Below are 19,075 nucleotides of genomic sequence, written 5' to 3'. Positions count from 1 at the left end.
ACACTCTCCCACTAACTCATTCACCCTCACACCCAACTCATACCTTCACACTAACTCGTGCACCCTCACACTAATTAACTTATACACTCTCAGACTAACACATGCACTCTCACACCAATTCATACACCTTCACACTAATTCATACACCTTCATACTAACTTATACCCTCATACTAACTCATACACCCTCATACTAACTTATACACCCTCATACAAACTCAAACACTCTCATACTAACTCATGCACCCTAACACGAACTCAGCTCATGCAAGCATACTAACTTATACATCCACATACTACCTTATGCACCCTCGCACTAACTTATACACCCTTACACTAACTCATTCACCCTCATACTAACTCAGACTCATCCATCCACACACAAACTCAAGCACCCTCACTCCAACTCAAGCACCCTCACTCTAACTCAAGCACCCTCACGCTAAATCAGACACCCTCACACTAACTCATACACCCTCACACTAACTCATACACCCTCACACTAACTCATACACCCTCACACTAACTCATACACCCTCACACTAACTCATACACTCTCACACTAACTTACAGATCACACTAACACATCCACCCTCATATTAACATTAACTCATTCACCCTCACACTAACTCATGCACCCTCACACTAACTCATACACCCTAACACTGACTCATACACCCTAACACTGACTCATACATCCTAACACTAAGTCATACACCTTCACACTAACTTATACACCCTCACACTAACTCATACACTTTCATACTAACATATACACCCTCATACTAACTCATGCACCCTCACACTAACTCATGCACCCTCACACTATCTCATGCACCTTCACACTAACTCATGCACCCTCATACTAACTCATGCACCCTCACACTATTTCAATCACCCTCACACTAACTCATACACCCTCATACTAACTCATGCACGCTCATACTAACTCATGCACCCTCACACTAACTCATGCACCCTCACACTAACTCATGCACCCTCACACTAACTCATACACTTTCATACTAACATATACACCCTCACACTAACACATATACCCTCACACTAACTCATGCACCCTCACACTAACTCATACACCCACACACTAACTCATGCACCCTCACACTAACTCATGCACCCTCACACTAACTCATGCACCCTCACACTATCCCCACCCCTATCCCTGACCGCCTTGGAGAGAGTTCCAACATACTTGACCTTTTCTTTACAACTAATCCTTCTGCTTACGCTGTAAATTTTTCCTTTCCTTTTGGCTCCTCCGACCAAAACCTCATCACCTTAACCTGTCCTATTGCTCCAGTACGGCCTGTGGACCCTCCAAAGAAACGTCGTCTGTGGCACTTTGGAGCTGCTGATTGAGAGGCCCTCAGGCAGTGCTTCTTTGATTTTCCCTGTAATCATTGGTGCTTCCACGGCCAGGAGACATCTGAGTGTACTTCGCAAATTATGAATGTTATTCTCTCTGGCATGGAAGCATACATTCCTTTCTCATATCCCTTGACTAATGCAAGAAAGCCTTGGTTTAATCATGCTTATTCTAATGCTGTCCACAACAAGGAGAGGGCCTATTAAAAATACCGGAGCCAACCCACCCCTGAATCACATCTTTTTTATGTTTCTGCCCGGAATCGTGCCAAGTCTGTTCTTCACGCTACTAAAAATAATTTCATCCTTACTGAATGCTCTGAACTCTTCAACTCGAATTCTTCCCTCTCCTTCTGGCCCCTTGCCAAAAACCTTTCTAACAACTTTACCTCATCATTCTTCCCTCCTCTTTTCTACTCTGACGGCACTGTAGCTAATCCTTCTACAGATAAAGCAGATCCCTTCACTCTGACTTTCTCCTCCAAATCCGGTGCTGTTCCTCCATCACTTCCCCCACTCTGACTTCTTCATAGCTGACATTAAAATTTCTTCAACTGATGTATTTGCTGCCATCACTGGCCTCAGTACTAACAAGACATATGGTCCTGATGGGGTCCCTCCTGTTGTCCTCAAGAACTGTGCTTCAGTGCTAACACCCTGCATAGGTAAACTCTTTCGCCTTTGTCTATCAACTTGTACCTTTCCTTTTTGCTGGAAGTTTGCTTTCATTCAGCCTGTCCCAAAGAAGAGTGACCATTCTCAACCCTTTAAGTACCGCTCAATTGCTTTAACATCCTTTGTCTCAAAAGTTTTCAAGTCTATTGTCAGCAGAAAAATTTTAAAGCATCTTTCCTATCACAACCTTCTTTCTGTTCGTCACTGTGGGTTCCGTCAGGGACGCTCCACTGGCGATCTTCTCACCTACGTTTCAGACTCCTGGTCATCCTCCTTTCGAGACTTTGGCGAAAGCTTTGCCATTGCACTTGACATCTCAAAGGCTTTCAGTCGAGTCTGGCATAAATCTTTAATTTACAATCTTCCCTCTTACTGTTTCGATCCTTCTATTCGTGCCTTCATCTATAGCTTCCTTTCTGGTTGTTCTATAGCTGTTGTTGTAGACAACCATCGTTCTTCTCCTAGATATATCAACAGCGGTGTTCCTCAGGGCTCTGTCCTATCACCAACTCTCTTCCTTTTATTCATCAATGACCATCTAAGCTGGACATCTAACTCTGTCCACTCATACACTGATGATTCCACCCTTCACCTTTCCATTCGGTTCCTACAGCGTCCATCTCAGCAGTTACTTCAACAAACAAGGGATGAGGCTATGGCACACCTAATGTCTGACTTTACTCGTATCTCTGACTGGGGTAAAAGTAATCTTGCTGTTTTTAATACATCAAAGACCCAGTTCTAACACCTGTCAACCCGACAAAGTCTTCCACAGGAGTAACCCCTAATGTTTAATAATATCCAGCTCAATCCATCATCCATAAACATACTTGGGGTTTCATTCTTTTGGGATTTATCTTTGAAAGATCACTTTCCATCTCTTGTAAAACCTGCTTCCAAGAGAATGTGTGATAAGCCGACTTCGTACCCTCTTTGCCCCTTCACAGTTGTTGATTTTATACACGGGCTTCATTCGCCCCTGTGTAGAGTACAACTCTCATGTGTGGGGAGGCTCCCCACATACAGCTCTTCTCAACAAGGTGGAGTCAAAGACTTATCTTCTCAATAACTCTCCTCCTCTTACTGGCTTCCTTCAACCTCTGTCTCTTTGCCGCATTGTTGCATCTTTATCTCTTTTCTATCGCTACTTCAATGGTCATTGTCTAGCAACAAACTCTCATCTCTTTTCTGTCCAACTCTCTAATGCAAGAGTTAACCGTTACTCCCAGTCCTTCATTTACGCAACAGGTCAATTTTGAAAATGTCTCCCTCCGTCTGTATTTCCTACTTCCTATGATCTCCAGACTTTTAAAAGCAGTGTATCTAGGCATCTTGAAATGAACAGATCTTGAATTTGGCTCTCTGTTGTATTGTTTTTGTTTTCTTCTTGGAAAGAACGGTTTGTGGGCTCCTGGCCTTTGGTTCCTTCTTCCTTGCATATAAAAAAACACATTAACTCATACACTTTCATACTAAATCATACACCGTCACACTAACTCGTACGTCCTCATACTTACTCATAAGCCCGAAAACAAACACATACATTCTCATACACCTGTAGACTGATTTATCTGTGGAAGAGACACCCACTTATATCCAGTTTGATGTGCACAGTGACCCTCTTGACACCCTCCCCTCACAGAGGCCCAAGCTGTGCACAGTGAACCCCGGCATCGGTGTTTGCAGCTATATTTCTTATTATATTTATTACATAGAAAATGCAGAACTTATTTATACCCCACAAATGTTGATATGAAGCATGCCTCCAGCTGGCTTCTGCTACGTCTCAGATTTGTCGTGTTTACATAATTGTTGTTTTGATAATATCTTCATTTTCTGTAGCATAAATTTAATGAGAATTAAGACCTTTTGTTTGTCGTGCGGTACAATAAAATCATAGGTTGAGGGGGAAAATAAAGTCCAGCAGCACTGTGCCCTACATACGAGTAGTGCAAGACTCGGTTTACAAGACCTCCATAGTCACACTGTAGCCGCCATTAACCTCTTCACTACTGTAGACCTTTCTTAAACAAAATCATTTGATGATAGCAGGACTAAATGGAAAATACGTCACCAGACTGGAGGAGTTGACTATTGACTACTATCACATTATCCAACTCATCTTAGAAGTGTATTCTGGTTCTCGATTCGCGTGGGTAGGTCGAGTCAAATCACTTTGGCTGGGAGTGCAAGTAGGCGTTAACTTTGCGACCTAACTTGTGACTACTTTCAGACTGTTTAACCTGGCACGGAGGTGTGTTCATGTCAAGTAAGTGGTAGAGTAGGTTCAGATTAATCACCTTGGCTGATAGTTCGGGCAGGCGTGCTGGAGGAGGATTCATGAGGAGGACACCCCATATGTAAGTGAAGATTGGGCCAGCACCAAGACGGCGGCCTCCATCCACCCAGTACCACGCCTTCTGCTGCAGCCACACTGCCACGCCCACCACCACCGTTGCCACCACCGTTGCCATCCAAACCTCCTCTGTAAATATAGTGCACGAAATTTACGTGTAACGAAAGGTTTCGTGGACCATGCTGGCATATAGGTTTTCACCTGATGGGAGTTCTATGTACGTCACAGTCTTGAGCTATTACCCTTCTAAACCCCAATCCCGAAAGTCACCGTGCAGGACCCTCCACACACACTTTTTTGGTCTGCTCTGGGCATCTTTTTCTCCACATTCATGTCGTGACCTTCCCCAACCAGTCACCTTCCACTCTCCTGTCCACATGTCCACACCATCTTAACACTCCCATTCACATCACTCTCTTAATATCTCTTAGACCGAATTTCTCTCCTAGCCCACTACTCTCAGTTCTGTCATTCAGTCTCGCCCAATTCACCCCTCTCAACATTTCTGTTTTAGTGTGTGGTGTCCTGAAGTTAGCAGCCAGAATGAAAGGTACAGCTTGATGGGATGAAGGGATTGAAAGAGCAATGGAGGAAAGCGGAAGAAGTGGCTGGAGTGGATGCAGGGAAGGGTTCATATGAAAGAGGAGAATATAATACACTGTGAGTAAGAAGCTTGCAAAGAGACGAGTAAAGAAGAAAAATAAGAGGTATATGATGATCTTGGAAGAAAAATGAATGCAAATTATTCTTAAAAAAAAAAAAAAAGGAAACAGTTTTGAAAACAGGTGCAAAAATGTACAAGTGATAATGGAAAGAACTGTGACTCTGTGAGGGCTGTAAGTGGAAGAATACTAACCAATGGATGTGAAGTAGAAAGCATATAGGAAGAATATTTTGCAAGGCTGTTGAATGGGGCTGGTGAGAACAGGGAGGATGCAAACATGATTGGTGTGAAGGAGTGCAGTGCCAGGAAACATGACAGTAGCAGAAATGAAGAATGCTGTGATGCTGCTGAAGAACGGGGAGACAGGTGTTGAAGTGTATGCAGAAATAATTAAGCGTAGTGGTGAGAAGGGGGGTTAAGTGTTTGTTAGAGATACCGTATGTAAGAAGGCTAAGATGAGTGAAACTGTACCAACAAAGTGGAAAAGGCTGTGAGTGTTCCCTTGTACAAGAATAAAAGCCAGCTGAGTGAGTGCAAAAATTATTATGGCATGAATCGGTTGAGTGATGTAGGAAAGGTATATGGAAGAAATATCATAAATAAAGAACGTGGTATGTCAGAAGGCATGGTGAGTGACGGACAGGGTGTCTTTGAGAGTGGCAGAGGACGTGTGAATCAGAGAGAATGCTTGTGAGAAGGAGTGTAAGGTATTTATGGTATGGTATGGCATACGAAAAGGTAAACAGATAGGGACTGTGGAAGATTTTGCGTATGAATGGTTTTAGGCGGTAAGATATTGAATGTCATTAAGAGTATTTGAAGCATGCATAAACGTAAGTGGGCTTCTTGTTGGCGTGAGGCAAAGTTGTGTGATGTCCCCGTGACTTTTCTTTATGTGTTGCTTGCTTATAGCTAACATGAGCTTGGTGGAGTAGTCCAGTGTTTTTGTACGTCTGCAATCGTTGTGCTTTGAAATTAAATGTAGATATAAGTGAAGTGATGGTTGTTGTGAGAGAAGGTGACTCATGGTGTAGTGATAAAGTGAATGAAGAAAGACGTGAAATGGTGAAATAGTTCAAGTACCTGAGCGCAGTGTTAGAAAAGGGATGTAAATATGCAAAAGAAGTAGAAAGTTGAGTGACACAGGGAAGGAAAGTGGCTGATACTGTGAAGAACTTGATAAGAAGCAGGACTTGATAAGAAGCAGAGGTATGCATGTGGCGGCTACAAAATGCGTGCATGAAGAAGTTTTAGTGTCTATTCTAGCATACGGATATAAGACTATGGTGTGGCTTGCAAATAAAAGGTCCAGTGTAAGAGCACTGGGAATGGAATTGTTTAGATATCTGTACAGAGAATGGTTAAGATAAGGAATAATGTAATTCATGAAAAGATGCAGAGTAAGGAAGTCTGTAGACACCAGCGTCGAAAAGAGTGTGTTTTGATGGCATGGTAATGTGGAGAGAATGAATATGAATAGGGTGGTGAAAAGGTCATCTAGACCACAGGTTTGAAGGTAGGGGTCGGTGTGATAAGCTAAGAAGAAGGCGGATAGATATGGTAAAAGAGTAGGGGAAAATGAGAGGTATGAACAAGATAAGGCTAGTGAACTGACAAGGAATGGAGCTGACTGGCTGAATTTTTTTCAAAGGAGCGTATGACAGGGGTTTGGCGCCCATTTCTAACTTGACAGCCATTAGATTGACTCTGACTGATCGGTAAATATGAAACTACATGTATACATGTGCTATCTGCCAGGTGGAGCAAGGATTCCGGGAACTTGAATGGTGAATAAATGCGTGTGTGACCCATTTAACTGGGGATGCTGTTTATTAGTTCTCCCTCTATCGTATTCTTTCCGTTTTCAGGCTTTCTGTAACCTATCTCACACCACATGCAGGTGGCAAAGAAGAGGTGGGATGATGATGATAATGATGATAATGATGATGATGATGATAATAAAAATAATCCTTTGGCCTTTTTATGTTATATTCTTGCTATTTTTAGACAACTTTATTGAGTTTGGAAAGCACATCAAGGGGTGAAGGGGTTAATGGAAACTATTTCTGATCCTTACGCACAAATATTCTCTATAAAACGTAATACTTTCATCTATAGTGACGAAAATAGAATAAATATTTCATCTGACTGAGGGGTTCAGCCTGCGGCAGGGTACCTGATAAAGGACGGATCAAACCCAGGAGTTTGGGCAGAGGCCGTGGCTTGGGTGAGATGATAAGGAATGGATCGTCAGAATAAATAGCTGAGAAATCAATAACTTTCTTTCTGTCGTAATGCGGGGTGAGGTTGAGTGAGAAGTCTGCCTGCTCCTGCTGTAGAGTCCCCACGATCCCATTCCAGCTGCCGTTGGCCCCAGGAATGCCCCACTCACAGTCGGCGGGCTCGAACACCTCGTACCTGCAAGTACAGCGCAGCTGAGGATAATAATTAAATGTTCTTTTGCACAGTCTCCAAACTATTAAGACTTGATGCATCATCAGCATCATCATCATCATCAGCAGCAGCAGCATTACTGGAATTTCCCACTCCAATTTTCTTTTTCTTGTAACCTCTGCCAAGGAGATTATGTTTTTGCTGGCGTTGGTTTGTTTGTCTATTTGTCTATTGGCAGAATTATTCAAAAACTTATGAATGGATTTTTCTTTTTTTTTTCTTCTTTTTTTTTTTTTAGGGGTTGGGTATGGCCCAAGGAACAATCCATTAAAGGATTTTTACCACTGTGGGATAGTGGTAATTTCAACATTTTTGCCTCTGACTCGATAAATAATGCCTACAGTGCTGGCAGATTACAAGATAACATCATAAGATCTACCATATGTGTCTTATACAGTATGGCTCCTGCTACATAAGAAAACAAAAAAAATAGGGGGAATCTTTTGCACTGGTGTTGACAAAAGGGGGATTGCTCAGCCTTGGCGGAGGTTTTTAGTCTCGGATTGCACTTGTATTTTAATAAATAAATCTTCAAATGTTGACACAAAAATGTTAAAAGACCTAGGATGTTTCTAGCAGAGTTATGATAGTCCTTTACTGCCGCCAAAATATTCAGCGTTTAAGATCAAGGATGATTACTTAGGCCTGTACTCTAACTGGACCTGAATATTTCATAGTCTTAACAGAAACACTCACGTGATTCTGTAGTAATCAGGTTTATTCTTTGGTTACCCCAGATTCATTTTTTGTGTGATTTCATGGTTAAATAGCTACGTTAGGCTAAGTTGTGTGTAAGTGGAGTCGGTGCTTTTGTCGGTGATTTTCATTTCAGTACAGTTCTGTAAATAAAAATAATTTTCGTAATTAACAAAGTAACTGCTTGGTTTTGCTTGTGCTTGCTTCGTAATTTGTATCTCAGTTAATCGGTAGTATTGCTTAATCTTTCGCACCTTGAAGCTTTATTCCATTTCATTAAATTTGTTTCACCTAGACAAATTAGCTCATTTCGCAGTCTACTTATACCTGCGTTGTGTTTTTCAACTGTATCATGGAGAAATAATAATACCGGTAATTATTGGGCTATATGAGATCAGTTCTTCCCTGACTGGAATGGGGTTTCCTCTCTCGAGGCCATTACAACTTTTCATTTTTTGTTGCTTTTCGTGAGAAATTCCTTGAGTATTTACCACTCTGGTGCACGGAATAAGGGAGTTAGATCTCATACCATGCCATAAGGACACCTCAGTATGCGCATGCATGTTACTGATCCAAACTCTGTCGATATGAAAACGAAACAACTAACAACAGACAGTGTTATGATATACTAATTCAAAATAAAAGGGTAAGAGAGATGTACTTCAAAGTCTATTAGGCCATCAAGAACACAGCTTTTATTGTTGTCACCCCTTCCAACAGTTCCAGAAATGCCTCTCTAAAAGATAAAAATACATTTACAGGAAAATCATGCAAAGATGTGACACAAAATAAATGAGATGTTACAGTTGCAAGTCAGGTATTTTTAAGTAGTTTCTGTTTATATCTCACTAATTGCTTACGCTATTCTTTTATGATATATCCATTACACATTAATTTCTACCTCTTTTGTCGTCATCGATCTCTCTGAGGAGTCATTAATCCTCTTAAGGGTCGTACGTGCCAGAAGTATCGTAAAGCGATAGCAGTTCACTCACCCACTCGCTCACTTGGTGCAAACGCCGTAGGGCGCATAGGTTCGCTCACTCTTCAGCTCCACATGAGAATCATTTCTTGCAAGCATCCAGGCAACTATTCTTCCCCTTTCTAGTATCTCCAAGCAGGAATGATTGACTTGCACCAGTCATGAGGTCTGGTGCCTTCTCCTTGGTCTCATACATCCCGAGTTGGCTCTTTCAGATATTACCTTAAGAGTAGGATCAACCTCAGGGAAACGAGCCATATGCCCATATAGTTGAAGCTGACGTTCTAGTATTGCGTGGGTAAAAGCCTCCAGTCAGACTCACAGTATGATTGTTCATTACACGTTTCGTTGTGCCAGCGATATCCCATGACCCTCCAAAAGCACTTTGTGCCATAGGGGTCACTTTGCCACGCACTGCTTATTACCTACGCCAGTTTAGTTGGATGAGGTTATGTATTCATCCCCTGTTTGTTTCTTTCTTTGTCCACAAGATATCCCAAAAACTTAACGAACGGATTTTAGTGAAAATTTGTGGACATGAGGGTCGTGGCCCAAGGAAGAGTTGATGAAATTTTGGAAGTGATATGAGTTCGAGTCCCGGTTCAGGACTGTTTTTTATCTGTTTGTCGAAAAAGTTATGGATGGACTTCAATGGAATTTCGTGGATATGTGGATCATGGGCAAGGAAGAGTTGAGTAACCTACAATTTGGTCGTGATCTGAGTAGTCTGGTATTGGCGTTGGTGGAGGTATGCGCTCTCTGAGTGCACCTAACTTGTTTTCCATATTTCACAGGCATAAAGTAAAACTGGGAGCACCAGCATCCAGAAGAAACACATTTTCGTGCTTCTACTTAAATGTTGACAACACTAAGTAGGCTTACTCGAAGTGATGGAATCCACATCATATGGTAGACCTGTGTTTCGAGAGATCTCATAGTCAGACTTATTGTTGTTATGGCTCACACTACCAAAATAAGTGAATCTTTCCAAGACTTCTATGTCCTAACCACATGCCTGAACAGACTGTACTGCTTCATCCAACAAGCAACCAATTGTCTGGACCTTAGTCTTGGCCCAGGAGACCTTTAGTCCTAGTGGCTCCACATTCTCAATGAATGCCTCATGAGCACTCAGGAATGTTTTCTGTGACCCTACAAGTATAACTGTATCAGCAAAGTCAAGGTCAGTAACTTTAGAATTGCCAGTTGATGCCCCACAGTGACTCTGACTCAACAGTCCAATCCAGTACCCAGTCCATGCATGTACTGAACTGTGATGGGGCAAGGACACATTCCTGTCTCTATTCAGAACTTACTGGGAAAAAATCGGACATTCCCTCCTCCCAGTTGACAGCACTCTCAGTGCCTGAATACAAGCAAAATATCTGTCAGATAATCTCTGCAGATATCCCACTTAGTTGCAGGAGTTCTAACAGTGCCTCCCAGTTCACTGAGTCAAACTCCTTTTTAAGATCAACATAAGATTCAAGCAGACCTTGCAAAACTCAAGATGGTGTTCCACAATAACTCAAAATGCAAGAAACCATTCAACCGTAGACTTCTTGGGTGTGAATCCAGATTGTTCCAGCCTCTGAAACTCTAATGAATGGCCCTAGATACCCATTAAGAGCTTGACTTATGATTCATTGATATTTATTTACAGAAAAAGAAACATTTTCTGCTGGTCCATCAGTGTAGTTTGTGATGCAAGGTAAACGGAGGTATATAGCTACCCCTCCTCACATCAGTTGCATAGGCATGTGCTCATACAATTATGCACTTATACCTAGTGTGTTTCAGAAATATAGCGTATAGTTAAGACATCAATATACATTATTAGTTATACACTACACACTATATACATATAATAAACCTATGCTAATTTAATTATGCACTTATACCTAAGGTTGTTTTATATATATAACTTGTACACAGATACAGTACACACAGGGTGTTCATGCATACAGCATAACATCACTGTACATTATTAGTTGTACAGTATCCACTGTACTCATACACAAACATACCTGTACATATACATAGATACATATACACATATATAAGGTTACACATAGATACATATCTAGGTTCAATGTAGTACTGTGTACTATCTTGGTTGGTGGTGCTGCCATTCTCAGCACCTCCAGCAATAAGGGGATGTTTTCCTGTAGTCACCGGACCAGGAGAGCAGCATGGGTTTCTTCATCCTGCCTACCGTCGTCTGCTGGTAATATATGATGTTGCCTTAGTTGTGCTGAGGCTGGGCAGGCCAGGAGGTAATGTGGGAGCGGTTTTAGGACGTGTTGATGGCGGTATTGGCATTTCTGGCCAACAAAGTTGCTGTACTGTTGTTTCCAGGTGAAATATCCCAATCAAAGCCGCCTCAGCATCACTTTGTCCTGCCTTGTTTCCTGCTGGGGTGTCTCCAGAAGTTGATAGGAGGTGGCTTGGCGTACCAAGCAGCTTGGTCATGGACCCTCTCAAGGCCCAGTGTAGTCAGTTGGTTTCCAGAACTGTGGCCTGTTTCGCCAAGACCTTGACTTGCTACAGGCTGAGACAGATGTCACTGGTGGCCATGGGCAGCCTGGTAACTAAACTTGCTGCCTCATCTGCTGCCTCGTTTCCTTTCAGACAGGCGTGGCTGGGGACCCAGTTGAGCTTTATGGTCCTATTCTGGTCAGCCAAGCTCTGCAGCTGCCCCAGGATGGTGGTGACCAGAGCCACATCGTCCGTGGCGCGGGTGTGGTGGAGGGCCTGTAGTCCGGACATGGAGTCCGCGTGGATGACCACTGTCATCTCTTTGCTGTGCTTGGCTTGTTCCAGGGTGTGGTGGATTGCCACATGCTCCATTTGGAGGGTAGAACAGTGGTCAGATGTCCTCCACATCATCACCTCCTTCCCAGTGATGACTACTGCACCCGTTGTTCCTCTGGCAGGACGAACTGATCCATCAGTCACTTGGCCTCCCTCACCTTCCAGGATATCCTCGTGCCTCTCACATCATCTCCCTCAGTAGGACCAAGTAATCATCAGTTGGGTAATGTCGGTACAGCTTGCCTTAGGTGTTGACTCAGTGGTTCTGTCCCTGGATTTCTTCACCAGTTCTTATAGTGACGGTGACCTGGGGTTCTCCTGGGGATGGAGGATTCTGCTGCCCTGTCTATGGCTGCTGTTAGGTCCTGTTCCCTTTGGTTGGGGCCTGCTGCTGGTTCATAGGTTGATCACCATCTGTCAATGGCAGCCTCGAAGGCACCTCAGTCGACTCTCCTGATATCCCATTGAGTTGGAGGAAGGGATATTGGTGGTAAAGGGACGTCGAGCTCCGTAAAGACTGCATAGTGATCGCTGGTCAGGGTGGGCACCAGGAAAGAGATCTCTGGAGACTAGGGTCAGATCCAGCCTGCCACCCCCGACATGGGTTGGCTCACCAGAGCTGAGGAGGGTTATGTTCTGTATCTCAGTCAGTATCTCAGTCAGGTGGCGGCCTGCCTGGTTGGTTGGAGAGGGGGATTGCAGCAGAGGGTGGTGTGTGTTGAAGTTCCCCGCCACATGCATACTGTCACCACTGGTCAGGGCCAACAGCTCCCCAGTTTCAAGTTCACCTCTGTGGCTCTTGTAGATGTTGTACACCAGCAGGGAGAGGTGTGAGAGTTGGAGCTGCACCGCCATGACCTCCACACTATCACCACAGTGCACAGGGTTTGTGATCCTGTGGTGGGGGAGGTTGTTCCTAACCATTACCATGTAGCCCTGCTCCCCACCCTTGGTGCAGGGGAGGGAATATGTGCTGTACCCTCCATCCTTAGGTCACAGTCCTCTGGTGCCAGTGTCTCCTGTAGGAGGACCACATCGATCTCCTCCCTGATGACAGCCTCAGTTAGCTCTGGCCTCTTGCCTCTGACTCCCTGAACGTTCTACTGCAGGACCCTGAGCCTGCTGGGGCTGGAGGCTGAGGACCCAAAGGCCATGTATGCTTGTGTCACTGCCATGATGCTGGCTTGTCACTGATGTCACCAATACTGTTACCATATCTGTAATCAACACTGATATCAACACTAACAGCCATCAACACTGACTGCTGCTGCTACTCCTGAGCATGCCTCACCTGGCAGGCTACTCAGTTCATCAGCCACCGACATGGCATTGATGTCTGGGTCGGTGTCCTGGGCGGTTCCTGCACCAACCGTCAGGCGCATCACCAGCCCAACAATGCGTACCAACAAGGCATGGAGCTGGTCAGCTGTGAGCAGCTCTGGCTGGGAGGTCTTGTGCAGGGCAGGTGTTACTCTTGTCAGTCTGGTAGGGGAGGTCTTTATTGTTATCAGGACAGTGGCAGTAGTCTATGCCACAGCTGAGGCAGGGGTGGTGGTCTGCTGAGGGTGATTCGTGGTCTCTTGGCTTTGATGGTGTCACCTTTTGCACTGTGGTTTTGGGGGCCTTTGAGGCTGAGATTGTTGTTGCTGCTGGTTTGCACCACTGGTCCCTGTGGCGGTGGGTGCAGTGGCACTGTTTTGAAGTGGCTGTGGTGATGGGTCCTGCCCCAGGCTGGACGAGTAGGGGGAGGGGTGGGCACCCAATGATGAGGTCCAATGGTCCTGCACTGGTGTGGAGAGTACAGGGCACCTCCCATGCCAGCGTGGTGGTGAGCACCACAGTTGGGGTACCTGGCAGTGGTGCTTCCCGCTCTCTTGTGCTCTTGCAGGCACTCCTATGTCATACGGGCACCACTGCATACCCGACACTTGGTGGCATAGGTGCAATGCCTCATATAGTGGTTGAACTGCTGGCACACGAGAGCAAGAACCTTGTCTGGTACACTGAGCACTATACACTACAACACCACAGTAATTATTGCAAACACATTGGTCTCCTTCCTCTTTTAAGACAGGGATGAGCAATCATTAGTCTAGTCATGCATAATGATGCCACTGCACCAAATGGTTTCTATGACTGTGCAGTCCCTCGATCATGGCTCATCTCCAGATATGATCAGTTCTACACGGATGTCAGAAGCACCAGCTGCCCTACCACTTCTCAGCCTAGCTATTGCGTTGTTGACTTCGTCTACTGAAGGCATAACATCCTGGTTTCACACAAGCCAATCGAAGTTCCCCACTGGAGAGTTCTGCCATTTACAGTTGCTCAATGTACTCTGTCCAACAAGCCCTGTACCCACCCTCCCATGACACTAGCCATCCAGTTGTCTGAACAGAGCTAACATAAAAGGTGTGTCTGGAGTGGAGCTTCTTCAGGGCTTGAAAAGAATGTCGAAGGTCATTTGCATGAAAGCTGACTTCTACCTCCTCAATGATTTCTCTGACAATTCTCATTGTCCCTTCTCAGCAAAATTCTTGGCTGACAAGAAACAAGTCTGTGCTGCTTCCAATTCCCAGCCAATCTGACATCGCAACTTTTATTAAACGCAGCCAGCATCCTGAGCGTGACAGATTGCCTCCTTGATCTTAGCCGCTCCCCAACATAATTGTCAGTTACTGCGAAAGGAAAATGCTCAAAGGTATACCATCATTCAACAGGGTCCCCAGTACCACTGAGCACCACAATCAAACCAATTTGAGGCTGCCATTGCATACTGACAAGCACATTCCTGATGCCTGAGATCCTCAAGATGGAAACTATTAGGTGGCACCTTGGAATTTCCTCAGTTTTGCTTTGTAGCCATAGAGTAAGAAAAAGTCTAGGATCAGTAGCAGAGACCTCAACACTCCTGAAAACCCTGCACTGAGTACTTAAAAGAAAGTGGTCAGTCTCCTATGCAACCCCTCCAGCACTGGATTACTAAGTTCACTGATGAAGATCAGGCTGCTGGAACCAGGATCCAGTAATTCTGGATTTTTCCAAAATCCAGAAGGTAAGAGCTATTGGAATTACTGGTTCTAGAGCCATGGGGAACTATAAATTCCTTGAGGCCTTCCCTGATAGCCCCAGTAGCTGCACTGAGGTCACTCAGGCTCAACAGTGCATCCCACAAGAGACACTGTTCCACAACTGTCGAATTTGGCATGGAAAAGCTCTCTTTAAGATCACTCACTCATATCTTAGTAAGAATGTACACCGCAGTGCGAGAAATGAAGCCCAGAGTGTTTCAATCTCTCTAACATTATACACTCATGAAGTAGAGTAACTCTGTTGACAGACGAGGAGAAACGAGCAGAAATCTCCGCAGTATCACCTTTAATATGGGCATCATTTTCATAGCCAGAACAGCAGTATGTATAACTATCACTATTGATCTCACCATGGCCAGACCTCCCAACCTCAGAATGCAGCTATGCCAACCCTCAGTCATGCTCTAGCTCTCATGACAACAAAGTCAGTCGACTGTCCATTGAAAGGCTTATACCGTTCTGAAGCCCCCACCTCAAGGTTTAAACCCACATGTAGAACTTCAAGCTCTTGTATCCTCTGCACCCTTGCAACATCCCTTAACAATAGGAGAGGGGCTAAGGGGCCCCTCTTCCTACTTCATCTGGCTGCTCGGGTCCCGAATGCTTTGCACAGCAGCCATCACGATAGGTGCCCAGCAAGCCTAGGTCCCGGCAAGCCTAGGCCAGGGCCAGCCAAAACCAGCTTACCAATCCCATCTCTTAATTTTATTTTTTTGTGTGTGTGACTTTCATTTTTTACAAAGAGGGGATGTAATCCCTCCTCAATCTCGCAAGTCAGAAGAGGGTTTGCCTTTCACCTATGGACAAGGGCATGGAATCCCTGTGCACTAGTCCCAGCTATCCATGTTTGGTATTAGAGTTTTCATCCTCCTAGCCAACAACTGCCAACGAGTTCCACCCACCCAGTTAGATGACCATTGGCTATAAGCTCATCTGTCATTTGACAAGTCTTGTTTTTTTCGTCCAGCTGGTTTTCTGGCCACCCTCTTCGCTGGGCAAAACCAGTGGGGTTGACGGCTTAGTCAGCAACGATCCAACCAAGAAACAGGTAGTACTGGATTACATGATACCAGTAATAGATCAATACCTGGCCTGACCTGACCTTTGCAATTGGTGAGATATATAGCAGGTCTCAAAATACCTGAACTGCAGTTGTGGCTTTTGCCAAATATTATTCTAATAGGTCATTGTGTATGCGTGTGTGTGTGTGTGTGTGTGTGTGTGTGTGTGTGTGTGTGTGTGTGTGTGTGTGTGTGTGTGTGTGTGTGTGTGTGTGTGTGTGTGTGTTTTGCTTGTCTGTGTGTAGAGTGTCAAGGCGCGGTACAGTCGAGGGCAAGAGTTCGCCTGACATTTTACCTCTGCTACTTCTCACTTTCTTCTGCTGGCTGATGTTTTAAACTAAGAGATGCTTTGTATATGTCTTTATCCACTGATTATTCTCTCTGATGCAACGTGTCAAAGAGAAAAGTGACAAACGTGCCACAGAGGCAAAGTAGGTGCACTTGAATGGCAGACGAACTTTATTTCCCGAGTGTAGATGCCAGAGTGTAATATACCAGAGTGTGTTACCCACGTGAAGTTGAGTGATGCAGCGAGGGCGTCCAGGATGTAGTGGTCAACTGAGTGACCCAGGTGCAGGCGGCCACCCTGGCAGTCTTCATTCCCCACCTTTTTGATGAATGGCAGGTAGTTGATCGCCACAACCCTCATCATGTGCCCGTTCAGTCTTCGTTCCTGCCCTGTCACCGGTACCAGCTCTCTCACACACTGTTTGCTATCACACTGTCTCTCAGAACAGCTCAATGATACTCATGCACAACTAAATAGTGACTTATTTCTTTCATGGTTCCAGCTCTGAGCATAACTTCGAAAATCCTTTCTCTTACAGTATGCTCTGCAGATCTCCTAAACATGCCACATGCCTTCATTTATTACCTCTTCGGCACTAATACCCACTGTACATATTAAATACATTGTAAAGCCCAGTTTCCACCTTCACGATTTTGGCAACGGAATGCAATGGAACGCGAAATCGTGGTGAATCATGAGTCACCATAGACCTTTCTGGGGTGTTCCATTGCATTCCATAATGAACTGTAGCAGTTCGTGACGAGTCGTGACGGTTCTTAGTCGGTTCAGAACCACCACGACTCGTCACGAACTGCTACGGTTCATTACAGAACGCTATGGAATGCCCTGGAAAGGCCTACGGTGTCTCACGATTTTTCACGATTTCACCTTCCATAGCGTTCCATAGCCAAAATCGTGAAGGTGGGAACTGGGCTTAAGTCTTTCTGGTTCAGGACTGATGCACTGGCATTAGCAGGGTTGTTCTTATGACATGTCAGTAGGTCTTGTGGAAGATCAGTACAGTAAACTCTATTGTAACGAAATTCGGCTCATTTAATTGTTCTCTGCCTCAGCCAGGATTTGAACTTGCACTATTTCAGACAAGAGATCACCCCTCTAACCACTCGTCCACCACCACCTTGTGCAATATCATGTGCAACAGCCTGGCACTTGTGAACATGTATAATAATTGTAAACAGGCTTATCAAAACTTTCGGTACCTCCTGCTGACCACTGGAATACTTGTAACCTTTACTGACATAATTCTTTCATGTACTGTGATTTGACACTTTTGTCATTCTCTAAAGTGTACATACAGTGTAATTAAATTATTACCAAGAAAACGAGTTTTCATATTACCTGCATCAAACATGCTTTCTTCATGAGGATAATTGCGAAAAACTTTTTCAGAAAGCAAGACGTCAATAATATTAGCATCCACCTCGGCTAATTGAGTCTTGAGAAAAGTGCAAGTGTCAACAGCAAAGCTGGGAGATCACATGGATGGACATTTGTTCATGACAAAGCAACAACCTTTGGTGAGAAAATTGTGCTAAAAAAAAAAATAAGGAAGAAGCCTCACGACTTCTTCATAGAAGAGTGAATGCACTGTAGAGATAAACTGATAACAGTAAAGGAAGTTTCCATCTGAGGATGCAGATGCTGTGCAGAATGTATTAGATATAATGTCATATATCAGTTTTAACAGCGCACTTCTTTACCCCTCTCACATTAGGTATTAGTTCTGATTCTTGGTAAATTTAACCCTCCCCATCCCAGAGACGTGAATTCACGTCCTCACATGATGTGCACTCATATCCCAGAGACATAAATTAACGCAGCAACATTGCAAGGTCCCTAATTTGCACAATTTTCAATTTTCGCGAGTGATTTTTGGCACGTATACACGGGACACCTTCTTCTACAAGATGCCAGGCAGGGACAATGCCTTACCCAGTATGACCTCCTCCCCCTCCTTGCATGACCTTTTCTCAGCAATTCACCTGTTATCAGTGACCTGGCCAGTAAAGCCATGTCATGCCACGGTACGAAATTCAGGGCCAGAGTGATTCCCCAATCAATGACAATGTGGAGGACAAACATTAGAGGAAGAAACAGTCAGAAATGATGATCAGGTAATGTGGCAAAACAAGGTCAGGAATGGTGATGAGTAAGTGAGTGAAACAATGCTTATAATGCCTATATTACCGTTTGAAAACCAATATACTCTCGTACTACATATAAATTCATACCAAATAAATAAATAAATACCGTTTATGAGTGGTGTAGAATAGTTATCCTCCCACAGAACTCGTTTTCTTTACAGCCAGCCTGATAGAAAACCCTGTAAGGTAAGGAGGTACTCCTACCTGGATCGAGTATTTTAAACCTCAGGTGAGCGATTTCTCTATGAATTTTCGATGTTTCTCACCAAAAGCAGATGTTTGAACCAAAAATAAAAAGGTCCAAAAATGTCAGGACTGGGGCGTACCACTGCCCAGAAAACGTTGGGATGGGGCAGGTTAAAGTGAAGCATCATAGTGAGGTACAGTACTAAGGAAGTGAATTATCTAGTGTCATATCTTGTGAAGTGAATTATTAGATACC

The 19,075-nt window shown here is 44.2% G+C and overlaps 2 protein-coding genes across 2 annotated transcripts in view; both read right to left on the bottom strand.

Moving 5' to 3' along the window:
• The window catches only part of LOC145396797 (glutamate receptor ionotropic, delta-1-like), a 57,045-nt gene extending 40,217 nt beyond the window's left edge, over positions 1-16,828 (bottom strand). The window contains exons 1-3 of the mRNA XM_080270088.1: positions 16,692-16,828; positions 7,257-7,498; positions 4,361-4,545 (exon numbers count right to left, since the gene is read on the bottom strand). Of these exons, the coding sequence (XP_080126214.1) occupies positions 4,361-4,545; positions 7,257-7,498; positions 16,692-16,828 (564 nt within the window). The remainder of the gene's footprint in view (positions 1-4,360; positions 4,546-7,256; positions 7,499-16,691) is intronic.
• On the bottom strand, positions 11,757-12,098 carry LOC145396700 (uncharacterized). The gene has a single exon (XM_080269987.1). The coding sequence runs from the start codon at positions 12,096-12,098 to the stop codon at positions 11,757-11,759; it is 342 nt and encodes a 113-aa protein (XP_080126113.1).
• Positions 16,829-19,075: the final 2,247 nt, after the last annotated feature.

This window comes from Coenobita brevimanus, chromosome 39 (assembly GCF_032717465.1).
Source record: "Coenobita brevimanus isolate Jiangsu-jjx chromosome 39, ASM3271746v2, whole genome shotgun sequence".
Lineage (NCBI taxonomy): Eukaryota > Metazoa > Arthropoda > Malacostraca > Decapoda > Coenobitidae > Coenobita > Coenobita brevimanus.
Note: the sequence above shows the minus strand (reverse complement) of the source record. Positions and strands in the feature narration are given on the sequence as shown.

Coding starts and splice junctions, on each gene's coding strand:
- LOC145396700 (XM_080269987.1), bottom strand. CDS start 12,098: ATGTGGAGGACATCTGACCACTGTTCTACCCTCCAAATGGAGCATGTG.